The 17,756-nt window shown below is 40.8% G+C and overlaps 2 protein-coding genes across 8 annotated transcripts in view; one reads left to right on the top strand and one right to left on the bottom strand.

Annotated features, from left to right (window-relative positions):
• DCP1B (decapping mRNA 1B) overlaps nt 1–17,756 on the top strand; it is a 57,995-nt gene that overhangs the window by 2,045 nt on the left and 38,194 nt on the right. The window contains exons 1-4 of one of the 7 annotated variants that reach the window (XM_075896687.1): nt 6,272–6,370; nt 8,001–8,041; nt 8,739–8,882; nt 11,247–11,374. In XM_075896687.1, coding sequence (XP_075752802.1) covers nt 11,278–11,374 — 97 coding nt within the window. In that variant the 5' untranslated portion in view covers nt 6,272–6,370; nt 8,001–8,041; nt 8,739–8,882; nt 11,247–11,277. Of the gene's footprint in view, nt 1–6,259; nt 6,371–7,511; nt 7,823–8,000; nt 8,042–8,738; nt 8,883–11,246; nt 11,375–17,756 lie in introns of those variants that run through there. The other 6 variants (XM_075896683.1, XM_075896675.1, XM_075896691.1 and 3 more) reach the window with 6 other exon arrangements.
• Nucleotides 1–17,756, bottom strand: part of CACNA1C (calcium voltage-gated channel subunit alpha1 C) — a 696,460-nt gene that overhangs the window by 676,439 nt on the left and 2,265 nt on the right. The gene's annotated exons all lie outside the window — the stretch shown is intronic.

The following is a 17,756-nucleotide window of genomic DNA, read 5'->3' as shown; positions in this document are numbered from 1 at the left end:
GTGAGCAAAAATTTTTGATAGAGGGGCCACTCCAAGATTTTGGTAAGTGGTCATGGGCTGCACTTTTCTATGGAGGAGGTCCAGGTTTGAAATAGAGATTGGGTGCAGAAGGGAGCTCAGAGTAGGGAACTGGGGTGCCGAAAAGGGTTTGGGGTCTGAGTGACTGTTGGGGTGAAGGAGAGAATAGTGATCTGTGGAAGAGGATGGGGTGAAGGGTTAGGGAGATGGTATGGGTTCGGGAGAAGATTCTGACCTGGGGGATGGCTGTAGGAGCAGGTGCAGGTCTGGAAGGGGGTGAAGTGGCAGGCTCTGGTCAGAAGGTGCATACCTAAGCAGCTTCTGGCCAGCAACACACTCAAACAGGCTTCCCAGCCTGCCAGTAGCCCCCAACTGGCTGTTCCATGTGGTTCTGTGTGCTGCGGGGAGGTGGGAGTGAGAGCGAGGGCTTCACACACTGACTCCACCACCAGCAAAATCTCTCAGCTCCTATTGGCTAGAAACCAGCCAGTTGGAGCGGAGAGATTTTGCTGGGGCAGGTGCAGGTTCCAAGGCCTCCCTGCTCCAGAGGATTTGGAAAATCTAAAGATTTTCCATCCATGAGTGGAGTGAGTTTTGTCTTGTGCACCAATATTGAGGTCATGTGTGCTTGTTCAGGTGTGTGTCACCATGACATCCACCAGTTACTCACAGATATCTTAGATATATATTCAAAGGGGTAGCCGAGTTAGTCTGTAACAGGGAAAACTTAAAAAACAACAAATAGTCTAGCAGCATCTTAAAAACTAACAAAACATATAGATGGTATCATGAGCTTTTGGGACACAACACACTCCTGTCATCTGAAGAAGTGGGTTGTGTCCATGAAAGCTCGTGATATCATCTACATGTTTTGATAGTCTTTAGTAGCACCTTAAACTCTTTAGCTGTGTCTACATTGGTGCGATCTTGCACCAAAGTGGCCGCTTTTACGCAAAAACGTGCTGCCTGTCTACACTGGCGGGGAGTTCTTGCGCAAGAACACTGACGTTCTGATGTGTGAAATCAGTGCTTCTTGTGCAAGAACTATGATGCTCCTGCTCAGGAATAAGCCCTCTTGCGCAACTGTTCTTGCGCAAGAGGCCAGTGTAGACAGGCAACGTGAATTTCTTGCGCAAGAAAGCCCGATGGTTAAAATGGCCATCGGAGCTTTCTTGCGCAAGAGAGCGTCTACACTGGCACGGATGCTCTTGCACAAAAGCACATCTCTTGCGCAAACACACATGCCAGTGTAGACGCTCTCTTGCGCAAATACTTTAACGCAAGAACTCTTGCGTTAAAGAGTATTTGCGTAAGATCATGCCAATGTAGATGTAGCCTTTGTTTTTTTGATATATATGTTATGGAAGAAAGAATTCTAAAACAAGGTATAATTAACACTGTGCTGCAACTATTCTCTGACACACATACACCCCCGGGCCAATAGGGAACAGATGAGTGACAAGGCATGAGGTAGACCCAAGAGGCTGGCTAGGTCCAGTGTAAAGAGCATCTGGAAAGAGACCCACAGCCAGGTGAGGGAGATGCTGCACCAGGTGAGGGAAGCATGATTCTTTCCGGAAGGCATCAGAGCTCAGGTTTACAAGGCCTGTGTAAATGGTACTCCCCCAGTCTCACTGGGACACATGCAGTCTGTCTACCAAGGAACTCACCCCACCCGCCACTAATATCTGACCACATCAAAATCACTAATGCATGTGACCTCACAACTTTACAGTTGGGAAACTGAGACGCAGCTATGTACATCTAGCATAATGGAATATGTCAGCTCTATTTACATTAATTTTAGTTCAGAAATGTTTAGCAGATGATCTAATGATGAAAGAAACCATACAGGTATATTTTGAGCCATTATATTTGTTTTACGTGGAGGCTTCGCTTAATCAAACTTAATCATATCATGCTTGAATATCTTACCTAACAACAGATACAGAAACCCTTAATAACCTTTTTGCAAAGGGGAGAAGCCACAACTTTTGTGCTCTAATCTGCATTCTTTGAAGTCAATAGCAAAATTCTGGTTAACTTCAATGGGGTAGGACTGGTTCCTTTTTCCATTCCAGTAATCTTTGGTATCTTCCTAAATTCAGATTCTCTTCTGCAGCGTCATTTCAATATACCGGTATCTATGCTTATGCATGCCAGATAATATACAAAAATAATTGTGTGGAGGACTATGCTGGGTTAAGGAGAATCATATTTAATGTTACTAGAATCATAGAATAATAGGACTGGAAGGGACCTCAAGAGGTCATCGAGTCCAGCCACCCGCCCTCAAGGCAGGACCAAGCTCCGTCTACACCATCCCTGACAGATGTCTATCTAACCTGTTCTTAAATATCTCCAGAGAGGGAGATTCCACCACCTCCCTTGGCAATTTATTCCAATATTTGACCACCCTGACAGTTAGGAATTTTTTCCTAATGTCCAATCTAAACCTCCCTTGCTGTACTTTAAGCCCATTACTCCTTGTCCTGTCCTCAGAAACCAAGAGGAACAAATTTTCTCCTTCCTCCTTGTGACACCCTTTTAGATATTTGAAAACCGCTATCATGTCCCCCCTTAATCTTTTTTCCAAACTAAACAAGCCCAGTTCATGAAGCCTGGCTTCATAGGTCATGTTCTCTAAACCTTTAATCATTCTTGTTGCTCTTCTCTGTACCCTTTCCAATTTCTCCACATCTTTCTTGAAATGTGGCGCCCAGAACTGGACACAGTACTCCAGCTGAGGCCTAACTAGTGCAGAGTAGAGCGGCAGAATGACTTCACGAGTTTTGCTTACAACACACCTGTTGATACAACCTAGAATCATATTTGGGTTTTTTTTTTTTTTTTTGCAACAGCATCACACTGTTGACTCATATTCAACTTGTGGTCCACTATGACCCCTAGATCCCTTTCCACCATGCTCCTTCGTAGACAGTCACACTTCCTAATTTTCACATTATTTCACCCATAAAACTTTTTCTTGCAGCACAACTTTTATTGCACTATATTTCAGTGTCTCTAATTTATTCATGGGATGAATGTTTCATATAATGAATTTTCTATAAATATATTCTGAAATTCATGCATTTGTAGGGCTTCTGTAAAATGGACCCAGTGCTCTTCAAGGAGAGAGTTTTCCCCCAGCTCCAACTGAAAAGTTTGGAGGTCAAACCCTTTGGTTTTCTACTCATTCAGACAAGCTTTCCTTCTTTTGCTAAGTATTTGGAGATTTAGTAGCTTTATAGAAACTCTTGATTCAACTTGGATTTTGTGTCACTTTATATCTGCAGTTATTCATATTAATGAAATGTTTATTATGATTTTTTGTTGTTGTTGATGATGGGACTAGCTCTTTTTAGCGCTGAATAAATTTCCTTTGGAACTATCTGTAATTCCCTTTCTCCCAATTTACTGTGGTTAATTAGCCATTTTCACTGGTTGGGCATTGGTAGGACAGTTTACTTTTAGACACAGTGTTAATGATTAGGGGGTCCCGGCTGGAGCAGAGCAGGAAAGAGACTTTAAAAGAGAAAATCTCACTAACATAGCTGTAAACCTGAATGTTTAGCAACTTTCAGTAATACACAGTGTTCAAGGAGATTAATCCAGTTTTTACAAAATCAAACCAAAGTTTGCTCATTCACTGTAATTTTCAGCCCTACGCTTTTCAACAGTTACAACTGTCACGTGGTTCTCAGTTTCTCGGTGACAAAGCTGTATTCAGCCTATTGATGTTGATGTTCAACAACTTCAATAGCAAGGATAACTAAAGTCTTGAAAGGGTAGTAAATGTTTTCTAAAGGGGAAAAACTGAGGATCTGAAAACAGATCTTCCATGTTTCCTGCACAAAAACTATCCTAGTAGCACAGCATGTTTATTCATGGCAATAGTAATCCGTTAAAATCATAAGTTAGCTCTGGTTTAAAACCATTTATACAGAGGTTTTAGGCTTAAAAATTAATCACTTGCAAACAGACACTTTGAAATAAGTCATTTTGTTAACCCATGCTACTATAACTATTATTCTGTTACACTTGATCATTTTCCATTCTTACAATTCCAACATCTCCAAACAGAAGGAGAGCATTGCATATGGGAACATTAATAAGCCCATCATGCAGCCCCGATCCCCAGCAGCCTGTCTGCCCACCACGCAGCCCTGACTGGAACCGCTGCCTGCCCACCCACCACCTGGCCCCGGTGGGAGCAGCTGCCTGCCCGCCAGCCACATGGTTCCTCCAGCCCCGACCAGAGCAGCTGCCTGATACCCGCCATGCAGCTCTTCTGCCCAAAGATTAGTAATTAGGGAAAAATTGACAGAAATCTTGTCAATAGTTTTTGGAAGTTGTGTATAATGAAAAAATAGCCTATGTTCTGTGTATTTTTTTAAGACAGATTAGGTTTTGGACAAGAAATGCAAATACGGGTGAATTTTGAAACTTGGTATCAATCTAATCTTTGGCAAGAAATGTGTCCATGGTAATATTTTTTTTAAGTATTTGGAAATGTAAACAATTTAAGAATTCTGAACATTTCAAAACTGCACTGTAGGCATGCCTAATATAAAATGGGCACTCTCAGGTAGCTTATGAGTGAGGGCTCTTCCTCCTCAGAAAAGCACTCATTTCAATGCACTGTAATAGCTACTGATTGGTGCATCCTAGTTTACTCAATGCACACTAGGGTTATAAAAGAGTAGTTGATTAGTTGACTTCCCAGTAATCCTAGGCTTATTGGGTAGTCGAGTCAACTACTCATGTTCTCAACCCCCCCCCCCCCCTTGCTTCTATATCAAAGGCAGTGAGGGGTAGGGAAGCAGGAGCTGGCTTAAAAGCCAGTTCCCCCAGCACCGTCTCCACGGCCCAGGGGGAGGAGAAGGGAGCAGGGAAGGTGTAGGTGCAGCAGTGTTGCAGCTCTCCCTTTTAAATGTAGTAAGAGCCTGCTGTGATCCCTTAATCTCTTTGTGCAAGTATGCCTGTAAAGTAGGAATGTTACATTTAGGTTATTTTAATAATTGAATAGTAGATTTTAATCAAGTAGTTGATTACTCGATAGGGGAAGGCAGCCCCGACTCGTGCCAGGACCAAACCCCACTGCGGCTCTGCAATTTAAAAGGCAGTAGGAGCCAGGTATCCTGGCTCTCTTCCCCCCCCCCCCCCCCCCCCCGGTTCCTACTGTGTTTTTAAATTGTAGAGCCACAGCGGGGTTTAGTTCCCAACCCAACATGAACAGGTACAGACTCCCAGCAGGCAGTCCAGCTCAGTCCCTGCTCACGCCGGGTCGGGGACGAAAGCTGTGGCTCTGCAATTTAAAACGCAGTAGGGGCAAGCTGCCTGGCTCCTACTGCCTTTTAAATTGCAGAGCCGCAGTGGGGTTTGGTCCTGGCACAAGCCGGAACTGAGCAGGGCTGCCTGCCCAGCCAGTAGCAGCCTCTGTCCGTGGTACAGCAGCGGGGGTGGGCAGGGAGAAGTGGAGATAATGCTGAGGGGAACCAGACTTATAGAGGCAGCAAGTGGTTTCTTTATAGAACTAATCAACTCAAGTACATGATAAGCTTAAGCTTATGGGGTAGTCAACTAATTGACTACTCTCTTACATCCGTATTGTAAGGCTACGTCTACATTGGCCCCTTTTCCGGAGGGGGCATGTTAATTTCACGAGTTGTAATAGGGAAATCCGCGGGGGATTTAAATATCCCCCGCGGCATTTAAATAAAAATGTCCGCCGCTTTTTTCCGGCTTTTAGAAAAGCCGGAAAAGAGCGTCTACACTGGCCCCGATCCTCCGGAAAAAGTGCCCTTTTCCAGAGGATCTTATTCCTACTTCAGAGTAGGAATAAGATCCTCCGGAAAAGGGCGCTTTTTCCAGAGGATCGGGGCCAGTGTAGACGCTCTTTTCCGGCTTTTCTAAAAGCCGGAAAAAAGCGGAGGACATTTTTATTTAAATGCCGCGGGGGATATTTAAATCCCCCACAGATTTCCCTATTACGACTCGTGAAATTAACATGCCCCTTCCGGAAAAGGGGCCAATGTAGACGTAGCCTAAAGGTGTCTGTTGTCTTCAGTGGCACTCTACATTGGTGACTGGTATCAGGATCTGCCTATGCAATCAGATTATAGGACTAGAAGTTTATTTAGAGAGACACTTTTGACTACGTCACCTCTCAGACATAAATGCTGTTATATAAAATTTAAAGAAAGTCCTACAAAACTTAATAGCAATGTTGTCTTTATTTCCATATTGTCCTGCAGTGTAAGAGAAAATGAGAGAGAGGGGAAGAAAAACTCCCGTAACTGCAATGTATTGGTGCATTAGGATCAAAAAGTGAAATTGATACTAGGAGAAGGTGAAGATTACCTTTCTATTTTCAAAGTCCAAGCTGAGTTATTGACAAAAAATAAATTTTGAAAAATATAATAAATATTTGAAATATAAGATATTAATAATACAGGTGATATTTAAAAAACGATCTTGAGTATGTCATTAACATTTTGTCAGTCTGTATATCCTTTGGTCAGTGTGTAATAATGATTTTCACCTATCCCTTTTACGTACAACAAATAGAGCAGTATATGAAAAATTTACTTAAACATAGTTCTTACCTGTTTTTTTTTCCTAAATCAGTTTTGAACTCTTCTGACTGGGTAACGCTGGTGGAGTTAAACACCACTGGTCAGAACTGTTTAAGGGAACTATGTTTAAACATTATTTTCAAATTAAGGATGTAAACAAGTAGTCAACTATACGATTAACCGATAAGCCTAGGCTTATTGGTTAATCTTGTTGACTACTCACAGTTCCCCCCATTGCTGCCTCTGTATCAGAGGCAGCAAGGGTGGGGGGAGCAGGAACCGGTGCTGGAGGGAGCCAGCTTAAAAGCCAATTCCCCCTAGCGTTGGCTCCATAGTGCCGTCTTCTCCACACACACATACACACCGTTGCCTTTGTCAGAGGCAGCAGCATTGGGGAGGGGGATCGGGGAGGCTGCCGTGAAGCAGCTTGTCCCCATGGGGGAGTCCGAGTTCCCCGTGGACAGAGGCCGTTCTGCATCCCATAGAGGCAGCAGCGCTGGGTGGCAAGGGGCTCCCCCAGGAGTGGGGCCAGGAGCGCGCTCGCTGCCAACCCTGCCCCCGGGGACTATTTAACAATTGTGTAATTGACAGTGTTTTGTGTGATTACACAAATATTCAATTACACAATATCTAACATCCCTATTTCAAATGTAATTCTCTCTTTATGTAAACAGAATTGTGTAGCATCTATCATCTAGAAGGATTTCAAAGAGCTTGTCTCCCAAATATTTGTTCCTGAGCCAGAAAAAATTACATATTTTTTAAATGAGTGAGATATTGTGTCAAATGTACTGGCAGTTTCTGACATCCCGTAGATCAGGTAGAGAGACACTGGAATTCTTTTTTTAAATGACAGTTTGTCAGTTATCCTGACTGACAGGATAGCAGGAGAAAAAAAATAGATAAGACAACTCTGAGATTCTTTTCTTTTTTTTTTTTAACTAAAATGAAAAAATGCAGTGCTGATGGTTTTTATGCCTTATCAGAAGACCTGATTCATCTAAAGGATGAAGAGGAACTATAGTAGTTGTAATCTCTTAATAGCAAATCTCTGAAACTTGGTTTAATTATTTCCTCATTTCAGTCAGAGATAGGTAACTGTGGTGGTCTTTGGGAAAAGGAAGCTAGTAGTGACTTATTTATGGTTGACAAAAATAATAATTCCTGATAATTTCTTCATCAGAAATGGACTATGAATATGATAGTAAATCCACTTCTTCATAAGGGTAATCCCTTTTATTATTGAGGTCTTTGATGTATTAATGATCCAATATGTTAAATCCACCGTGCCAATGTTTTTCTTATGTCTGCTGGTGAGACTAAGTGATTGTTTGGTGAAAAACATTGATTTTTTTTTTCTCCTTTACCTTATGAGTTTTTATTTGTATGTTTCTTTTATTTTAGGAGAAGACTGATGTGGAAGGAACACTGTTTGTTTACACAAGGTAAGAATGTTACATTTTAGTGTCTGAACATAAAATACATGGAGGTAGAAAAAGCCTGCTAAAAAGAATTCTTAAGTAACCCCTCTAAATCTTGTTTTTACTACAAGGTGAAAAGGAATAGAAGTTAGTTTGAAATTGTCAAAGACAATATAAGGAAGGGATCAACGAAAAGAACAACATCACCTTGTATGTGTTCATGTGTATAAGGCTTGGAAATGTAATTTAAATCTCAGCATGGATGAATCTGATAAATTATGACGGTGTTCTATTTAAAGTAGGAAGTAACATTTGTCCTTTAGAAGGTTTTAGAACAAAAAAAGCTAAATGGGAAAGAAAATAAGTGCTCGTCCAGATTAAGGAAATGGCAAGACTTAATACTATTGCAATTGTTTCCTGGATAGGGGAAAGTTCAGGCAGTTTCCTTGCATTTCCCTTGGTGTCAAATTACTTACAACATGGTAATCATGTATCTTTCAACCCAGGTATTGGATATTCTCAGTGGCTCTTTTTTCTAACTGCTCTGAGAGTTTGTTTTAATTTCATGGTTCTGTTTTATTTTATATTTCTTGTTTTCTGGTTCTCACTTTCACCTCTTAATTAATGGCAAGGTTGTGTGGGGTGGTGGGGAATAATTTAATGGATTTTAAGGCCAGAAGGGACCATTAGATCATCTAGTCTCCTCTTTTGTATAACACAGGTATGTTTCAAAGCAAGCTTTATCCTCTATATGCTGGAGTTTTGGGGTGTTGATCATGATTTGCCTGCTGTGTATGTGATGGGCAGAAGACAGAGCAGCTGGCAGACACAGAGTTGCAGCTGTTAAACTGAGGTAGTTGAACAGGTAAGTGGATTTCCTCCCTCTGTTTATTTTTTTCTCTTGAGGATGCAGCTAGGAGAAAGACTGGGGTTGAGGAGACAGGAGGTTCCTCTGGTTATATTGGGAAAAGAGGGATATGAAGGAACTAAATACCACATGAGACCAGGTGTACAGTGGACCCAATCTTCTTCTAGGGAGTATGGGAGCATAAGCCAGTATAATCACCTCACCACACCCACTCTTCTATTCATCTGTGTAGAGAAGAACAAGAGTGGATGAAGTAAGAGATGATGATGTAATTATTACTGCTGGAGGAAGGAACTGACTCCGCTTCTGTAGTTTGTAGCAGGGTCTGGCAGATCAAAGGTGCCTTGCCCACTCCATAGTAGGGAAATGAATCTCTTGTGCACAGGACCTGAATTTTGCAGCTTCCTGCTTCTAGTCTATCAGAATCGGTGCCCCTCTACCACCCTGCTTCCTTTTCTGGGTCCTGAGAAGACGGAAGTTGAGGAAGGATATTCACTTGTTGTAGTGCATTGGTTTAGTAGTTTACGTCTTCTCTGCTCCCTTCTGCTATATTCTTAATCATAGCACTAAGAGTTAACCCTTTTCAGCCCTTCTCTTTAAACAGATAATAAAGGCACAGGTTAGAAATAGAGTGATGACATTCAATTATATAACTAAACTGAACAATATATGGTTAAAATTGTTGAATGAGACAGCTTTACAAAAATAAAAAGTGATAATTTTGGTCTACAGTAATAATTTGTAACTTCTTTGATTTAAATGTTTCTATCCTAAGTGTCAGATATTGGCTTCCTGTTGAGGATGATGCTAAAACACTCAGAAGTAGAAATCTGGCTGTTATCATCATGTATTCTTTTGTCATTTCCTTCCCTTGTTTCCTTTGCTTTCTTTGAGAAGAGAATACATGATTTTATTTTCAGTGGATTCTTGGCTTCTAGCAATTCTGAGCACAAAATGCCAAATACACTGGCATACGCAATACAGTTTAATAATGTTAATATTGTCCACTCTGATTCCCCTATTTTTTTATGTTCTCCAGTTTTATTCATTTACAGCATTGTTTTCCCCAATAATAATGTTTAGCACTCCTACACAGGGCTTCTCTTTAGATCACTTTACAAATGGTAAGTAAGTAGTCCCCTTCACATTTTAGTGTCAGTTGATGTTGAAAAGGCTTATAAAGTTTAGGTCTCAGCACAATAAAAATATTTTGTTCATAGCTATTGGAAACTGGGATGGGTACAACTGAGGAATTCCTTTCTATAGATGTTGTAGTAATAATTCCAATTTCATCATTATTTTGGAAATGTGGAACTGTCTAGCATTTCAGTTAAATAAGCTGATTTATTTATCACCTGCTCCTCTTTTGTGATCTGTAAAAAAGATTTGTACTCTAAATCTCAAAAATGAGACCTGTTAGGGATAACATTAAAAGATTCAGGGAAATACAATTCTGATTATTACCATCAAGTATTCTTTCTATTACTTCCGCCCTTTCTTTCATTTTCCATTTTCTTCCTTCTTGTAATGTGGGTTCCTGTGCTTGGGAGTTAATAGAGACACCCGCTGGTGATTTCTGAACTTGACATTTATCCCAAATATTTAGTCATTGTCTTGTCCATCATTGTCAAACTCAGTTCCAAGGTAACATCTCTTATTGGCACTGGAAGTAGAGTTGGAGTGTAAGATTTTTCAAAAGCACCTAAGTGGTTTACGCAAAGAAATTCCACTGAAAGTCAATAGGATTTCTGCTCTTATGCTGCCTAGGGAGTTTTGAAAATCACACCTGGAGTGACTTGTATAATTCACTATCTTCATGTATTAAAGGAAAAAAGTAAAATTTGTTGTTAATTTTGTCCCACAACATACTTTCCAATATCGCTTTTCTGCTGCAGTGGGGAAATGTAGCCCAGTTCTGATCCTTGAATACTGTGATACCAGTAGTCTAAAGACAAGTTTTACATTAGTAAGTTATTGCCCGTTGATGGCCTTGAAACTTACTGTGGATGCAGGGCATGCACAAATAATTAGGACTGTGGCTAGAGGCTTTAGGGCTCAAACTAGCAGATGCTAGTCAGATGCTGCAGACTATATTAAAAAACAATCATTTTGGCCTTTGTTATCTTTCTCATTTTTCATACAGAGCTTAGGAGTTTGGAAAAGGCAAAAAGATTCCACAAAGAAACCAAAAATTCTATCGGGCTCCAAGACCATTGTTCATTTTTCTTCCTGGTAACATAGTTGGGTTTTTATATAATAATGTCTATTGCAATAATAATTTTGGAGCACTGTCAGACAAAAAAAAGCGATACTCATATTTTTTTTCTTGACTTGCTATGATTTCTGCTTGGTAATTTACAGATCAGCTTCTCCCAGGCATGGCTTCACCATTATGAACAGGCTGAGCATGGAAAATCGAACAGAGCCCATCACTAAAGACTTAGATTTCCAGCTGCAGGACCCTTTTCTGCTTTACAGAAATGCCAGATGTGAGTTTTTCTCATCTATCCATTGAGAGAGGTGTTTGAGAAATAAGTTACTTTTTACAAAATTTGTATTTTAAGACATTTCATTGATTACTGGTGCGTTTAGTCTATGGCTTTCAAGAGCTGACATTGGCTTGCACAGGAATTGTAACCCAGAGGGGTAAATTTTGAAATTTGAAATACCAAATCCAGGGAAGAGTTGTTCATAGGGTTGCCAGATGGTTTAACAAAAAACACCCTTCCCAAAAACCCAACCCACCTGGAAAAAAATTCTGTTGGAAAAAAAGGGGGAGGGGAGAGACCAGAGTTGTTGAACACACACACACAAAAAAAGGTGCTGTGCCTTTAAATGGCCCTATGCTCCTCACTCCCCCACCCCCCGCCAGATGTGACAGGGGAAAATTGTCCCTGCGGGGCTTCCACCTGAGGGAAACAGGAAATACTGGACATTTCACATGTCCGGTATTTTCTGGGTTTTTTTTTTACCGGATGGAGGACCTAAATAACGGACAGTCCGGGCGAAAACCCGACACCTGACAACCCTAGTTGTTCTTTGTATCAAAGTGCCCCTCTCCTTGAGAAAGTAGTTAAGCATTGTTAAGCCATCAATCTGTCTCTTGGCTGGCAAATAATAGGTCTTTGTGGTAAAATGCGGTGTAATGTAGATATATGTAGAAATCTTGTATGCGTTTAGGTTTTGTGGGTTTTTTGTTTGTAAAGTATGTCTGACTTAGTATTTGGAAGCCTCACATGCAGAAGAACCTGCTAGTTAGGCAGGTTTTAGCTGATCTCTGATTTCATGTATGTGCTGGGCAACACTGGAAGAACATTGCCATTGCCAATTCAAAGCCTTCTGGTTTGGCTATAGCTCCCTACCTTTTTAGTAAACTAGTGAATGTTATCAACTGTGGCTCTCAGGAGGGAAGTAATGTTTGTCCATCCATTGACTGGCTCATTCTAGGTCTATGATCTGCAGACACTAGCAGTGTATAAAGTTCAGTCGTTCCTGGGATTATTGGAGCCATTTGTCTGTCACAAAGCTAAGAGCTCCTTGAAACTCTCAGCAGCTAATTTGCCTAGGAAGCCATTTCAATATGCAGTTAGGTAAAGCTTGCCTGCAATAGCGAGTGGTTATAAAAATGAAGGCTTATGTCTCTGCACTCATGTAAGAGATCTGTACCTTGGCGCACACTTCTCTTTAGGTCCTAATCTTTTGAAAACAGTTTGTATGAGGTCCCCTGAACTTACCTTTGTGTGCATCTGAAATTAGTTGGATGTGATAGAACCTGAAGATCTGTCATAGTATCTTCCCTGCAGCACATAGGGGCATATTCATCAGAGATACTGTCAGTTCCCAAATATAATTTGAAGCAGGAAAATGCATCAGGAGGCTGCAGTGACTCTGACTCAGTGTATGGTAAAAATGATTTTTTTTAAGAAAAGCAGGAACTTCATGAATAATTAATAAATATCCTACCTTTGGAAAGTATCTGAAAAGCTGAAAGAAAGGTGATACTTGAAATTTCCCAGATACATTTCAAGTAAATCCAGAGGCCCTCACCAGTTTTCCCCGTGCCTCTGCCTGTAGCCATTTATAAGATATTAGAATGATACGTAGGGTAAAGACTAGTTATTACTCCAGTTAGTGATTTTAAGTTTCTTACCTATACTGTATACATACGTGGTTTTCCTTGTGTGTGTATATATATCTTTGTAAAAATTCTCAGTAGTGTTTTTTTGGTGTGCATATGCTTAAAACTTACTTTTGATGTTAGATTTAAGTAATGGGAAAAATAACCTGTCATTTGTGCTAACCTTGTGCTTGTTACAACAGTGAGAAGAAACAGTAAGGCTAGTGAGACACAGTCTAAAACACACTAACATACAGGGAACAAGGAGACAACCCTGAGCACGGTATTACAGGAAAATAGGGATTATTTGATTGTAGCATAATTCATTAAACTTTCATCTCAGAATGTGAACTGCAAGAAATTCCAGATTTTAGAACTTTAGGATCATAACACCTCTTACATGTATGTTAGTGATCAAATTATTTGTGTCTCTATATATACACCTGAAGTAAGTCTCCCTTCTGGCTCCTCTGACTTGCTCATAAGTCAGTCTGGTTGGGATTCCTCTGTTGGCCCACAAGGCTGCACACGGCTGCTAATCTCAGTGGTAGGGTTTTATGGGGGTTTTGGTGGGTTTTGTCCCCCATTAACGGTGAAAAATACAAAAAAAAGCCCCAAACCCTTAACTTGTGTATGTTTCCGAATATTTCAGAAGATCTCAGTAATCTGTGACATTTTATAACCTGTCACAGCAGCGAGACTATCCCATACAAAATCAGACAATACTAGATACTAGGAATGTAAAAGAGTAGAAAATAGTCTACTCACATTCACGCCCCCCCCTTGCTGACTCTGTGTTAGAGGTTGCAAGGGGTGGGAACAGGAGCCAGTGCTGGGGGGAGCTGCCTTAAAAGCTGTTTCTCCCGAGCACCATCGCCACAGTGTGGGAGGTGAAGACTGGGGAGACATAGGCACTATGGCTCTGTCTTTTTTTAAATATAGTAAGAGCCCAGCAGCTCTTGCTACATTTTAAAAGGCAGAGCCACAGCAGTGTTAGCTCCCGGGTCCGGCGCGAGCCAGGACTGCTTAGTCCCAGCTCACACCGCCTTCAAGAGCTAACCCTGTTGCATCAACTGCAGTACTTGTTATCTGATTAATCGCAATTTAACATCCTTTCTATATACTAGATATATCTTCTATATCCTTTCTAGATATAACATTGCAGTGGGGGTAGCAGTAATAAAATAGGAAAATATCTAAATTAATAGGAAAAGGGGAGGAGATGGGAGGAAGGGAAAAATAGGTATTAGATAGAATGGAGGTCTAGCATTCTGAGACTATTAGAAAAACACTTTACCAATTTACCTCTAGAAAATAAGAGCAGTCTGCAGTGCTTTCCTGCCTTTCAGCACAGGCAAAAAGTGTTCCTATAATTGCTTGTAGAGTGACAGAAACTGAGGCATAGCAACAAACTCTTGCAGAACCATATGTGGTGAAAAAGAAACCTTATCTCCTTCTCAGCTACACACATAGATGGAGAACTAGACTTCAGGATAGACAAGCTGAGTCACAACTAGAATTATCTGGGTAATGACAACTGTTGGAAAGCACAGTATTAAAGATACTTAATTATATTATTTATTGTACAGTAGCACTGAAAGGTTCCATTTTACTAGTAGTTGTGCATATGTATAGTAGAAAATAGTACCTGCCATAAAGAGTTTACAATCTAAATTTAAAAACCAGGTGCAACAAGTATGTTTAACAACCATGTTAAGAGGATGGCAAAGGGAGGACAGAAGAGTAGTGACACAAACATGTTTTTGCATAAATTAGCTAGTCTTGTGAATTGGCAATATATGGTCGCCTAGAGGAATATGAAGATACCAATATTCTTCTTTCAAATTAGGCATCCCTTAGCTAAGAGCCAATGCTTTCTTGCAGCCATAGAATTTTGTCTTAGTTTGTCTTCCCTCTGGTGAGGGTCTGATGGACAAAACACCCAAGATCCTCATCCAGTGTACTTCTGGTATTGTACAAACTCCTTCCCCTCTGAGTGGACTTAGTTTCTCAGAACCAGCTACTCCATCAGAACCTGGAATCATCTTCTATGCACTGAAGCCAAGTGACCAGCATAGAAGTCATATATTTGTTCTAAGTCCACAAGCAGACTACTTCCAATGCTTATTTATTACTGTCAGATATGTTCCAGGTGCAGGGATAGATGCTTAAGCCCTGGTTATTCTATTGTTTCCTCCACCTCCACTTCTCCACAATAGTCTAGTAAAAGGTCAAGCACTCACTCTGAGTGGAAACGGCAACTATTCATGCTTTACTGGGAGCAAAATAATTCCCCTGTTGGACTCCCCTAGAAATAGTCACATTCTTTAAGAAAGTGAACAAATTCAAGCCCTCTTCAGCCTAAACTCCTTGGCAATGCAGCAAAACTGAGGGAGGCTCTCTGCCTGCTCTGGCCTCAGGCTAGAACCCTGCTCAGGTACAAATGTATACCTGCACATAGACATCTGTATCTGCTGATCCACAAGGCTCTGCTCCCAGGAGCTGCTGTGGCCAACAACGAGGAGCATTGTGCCACTCCTCCCAGGAGTCAGCACCCTGTGCCGATAACTCCTCCTGGCAGTGCTAGTGCACTACCCCCAGCCCTGCTGACAGCCACATCCCCCTGTCTGTGGTCTTACAGCCCTGCTGGCAGTGGACCTGGGGGCAGTACAGCAGCACAGCCACAGGGGCACTGGCTCTAGGAGTGGCGCCGCGGTGCTCCTCTCCATTTGTGCACAGCAGTTCCTGGGAAACAGAGCTTTGTGGATCAGCAGATACTAATGTCTATCTGCAGGTAGACATTGGTATCCATGCAGGGCTGTACATGCCGCTCCCTTTCTTTGCCATCATCACCCCTGTCAACTCCCATTGATTACAGTTTCCTATGAGTTCTGGAGGGCAGTGCTTGCAAGCAGGAGTAGCACGTAGAGACTTCAAGCCCACCCTCCCTCCTTTACACACAAATGGGGCTGCCTTGTTGTCTGAGCCTGCTGAATGCCAATTGTGATCAGCTGGGAAACTCCCCAGAATCAACCAGTTGATTGCAATTGACCAGTTGGTGACCACTGCCTTAGACCCTTTGAAAGAGATGAAAACTAGAAGCTTCTGCATATTGGAGATGAGAGGCTGATTATAAATGTGAGAGGCATTCTTTCTCATGTGTCAGCGGTCCGTGTGACCAATAAGGTTCCTTTCTAGACCTATGTCTACACTGTAACAGAAAGTCTACCATGGGTACGCAAGTCCAGCTATGTGAATAGCATAGCTGGAAAAAACATACCTTAGGTCAAGTTATCACTACTTCTGCACCCTACAAATTCTCTTACTCTTCTTGTCAGGGGATAGAGTACAGGGGTCAACTGCCAAGCGATCTGTAGTTGATTTGGCAGGGCTTCACTAGACCTGCTAAATCAGCCATGGGTGAATGGATCTCCGAGCCTTGATTTCCCCAATGCAGCAAGTATAGATGTACTTGATAATTTGACTATTCCTTCTCTTCTTTACAGATATTCTATCCAGAGCTTGCTTGACTAAACTATGAGGAACTCTGGTTCTTTTTTTCCTTCTCCATTTTAGAGAATTTGTTTTTAAAAAATGTATTGATGGTAGCAATCTTAAAAACATGTTTTCACTCGTTAACTCATTCTCACAACAGTACTATGGATTTCCAGCTCACACAGTATTGTAAATCTTTTTCATCACACACTTTTTTATTCCAGTATTTTCACTGAGTTGAGGTTTTGGGGTGCCCCCTATAAATTGGAATTTTCTTTTTAAGGATTAATGTTAGGGTTTTTTTAGAGGGTTTTTTGTTTGTTTTGTTTTGTTTTGTTTTTAATGTCTTGCTTCCCTTTGCTTCTGGTAGAGGGACATTCAATAATAGCTATATGCCCACTGCGGGCTAGGAGCAAATTTAGTAGACACTTTAAGTAAATTAACTTTAATCTAGCCTTTCAGTAAATTATCTTAATCTGTAGTTACTATACTTATCTTTCTGTTATGTTATTTAAACCATACATTTTCATCTGTGTTTAACAGTTCAGCAATACAGTTGCTTTCCTTTTTAAGAAAACTATAAATTGATATTTGAAAAAGATTATTCTAAGTATAAATTTCAGAGATATCTAAAAGCAAACAGTAGGATTGAGGGATTGAATAATTTCTGTCAAATTGCAGCATTTTGTTGAATGCTAACTGAAACCATTTTGATTTCAATGCAGATGAATATCTATAGTTAGTATCAGATAATCTGAAATGAATGTACTCCGCAGCAAAAGATGGTATTGCTGTGCTAGATAAGTCTGCTGACCTTCTTGTTGCATTGTATTTATCCTTTAAAAGGATGGTACTTGCAGCCAATATACAATAACAATATTTTTCAAAATTATATTCAATGATGCTAAAGTTTATGAAGATTTACAGTATGATTAACATGTTTTTCTTCTTGTAGTTTGGCAATTTTCATACTATTTTGTGTCTTTTTGTTTGATCTTTGTAATATGAAGTTGAAATAGGTGTTTGCATCAAGGCTTTTAGGCACTATAACCCAATACTAAAGCAATCCAGACAGGCTTTGGGTGCCAAACCAGTGACCATTTGCACTAATCCACTGTGTCCCTGAAAAGTTTGTCCGTGTCTATTTAAGCGAGGTTGGATTTAGGGCTGTTAATTTAGAAGTCAGGAATGGAGGTAGAAGTTTAAACTAATTCAGTAATTATGGATATTGCTAGTAGAAATGTCTCTCTTTTTGGTAT

The sequence above is a fragment of the Pelodiscus sinensis genome, chromosome 1 (genome assembly GCF_049634645.1).
Source record: "Pelodiscus sinensis isolate JC-2024 chromosome 1, ASM4963464v1, whole genome shotgun sequence".
NCBI classification, from domain to species: Eukaryota; Metazoa; Chordata; order Testudines; family Trionychidae; genus Pelodiscus; species Pelodiscus sinensis.
Note: the sequence above shows the minus strand (reverse complement) of the source record. Positions and strands in the feature narration are given on the sequence as shown.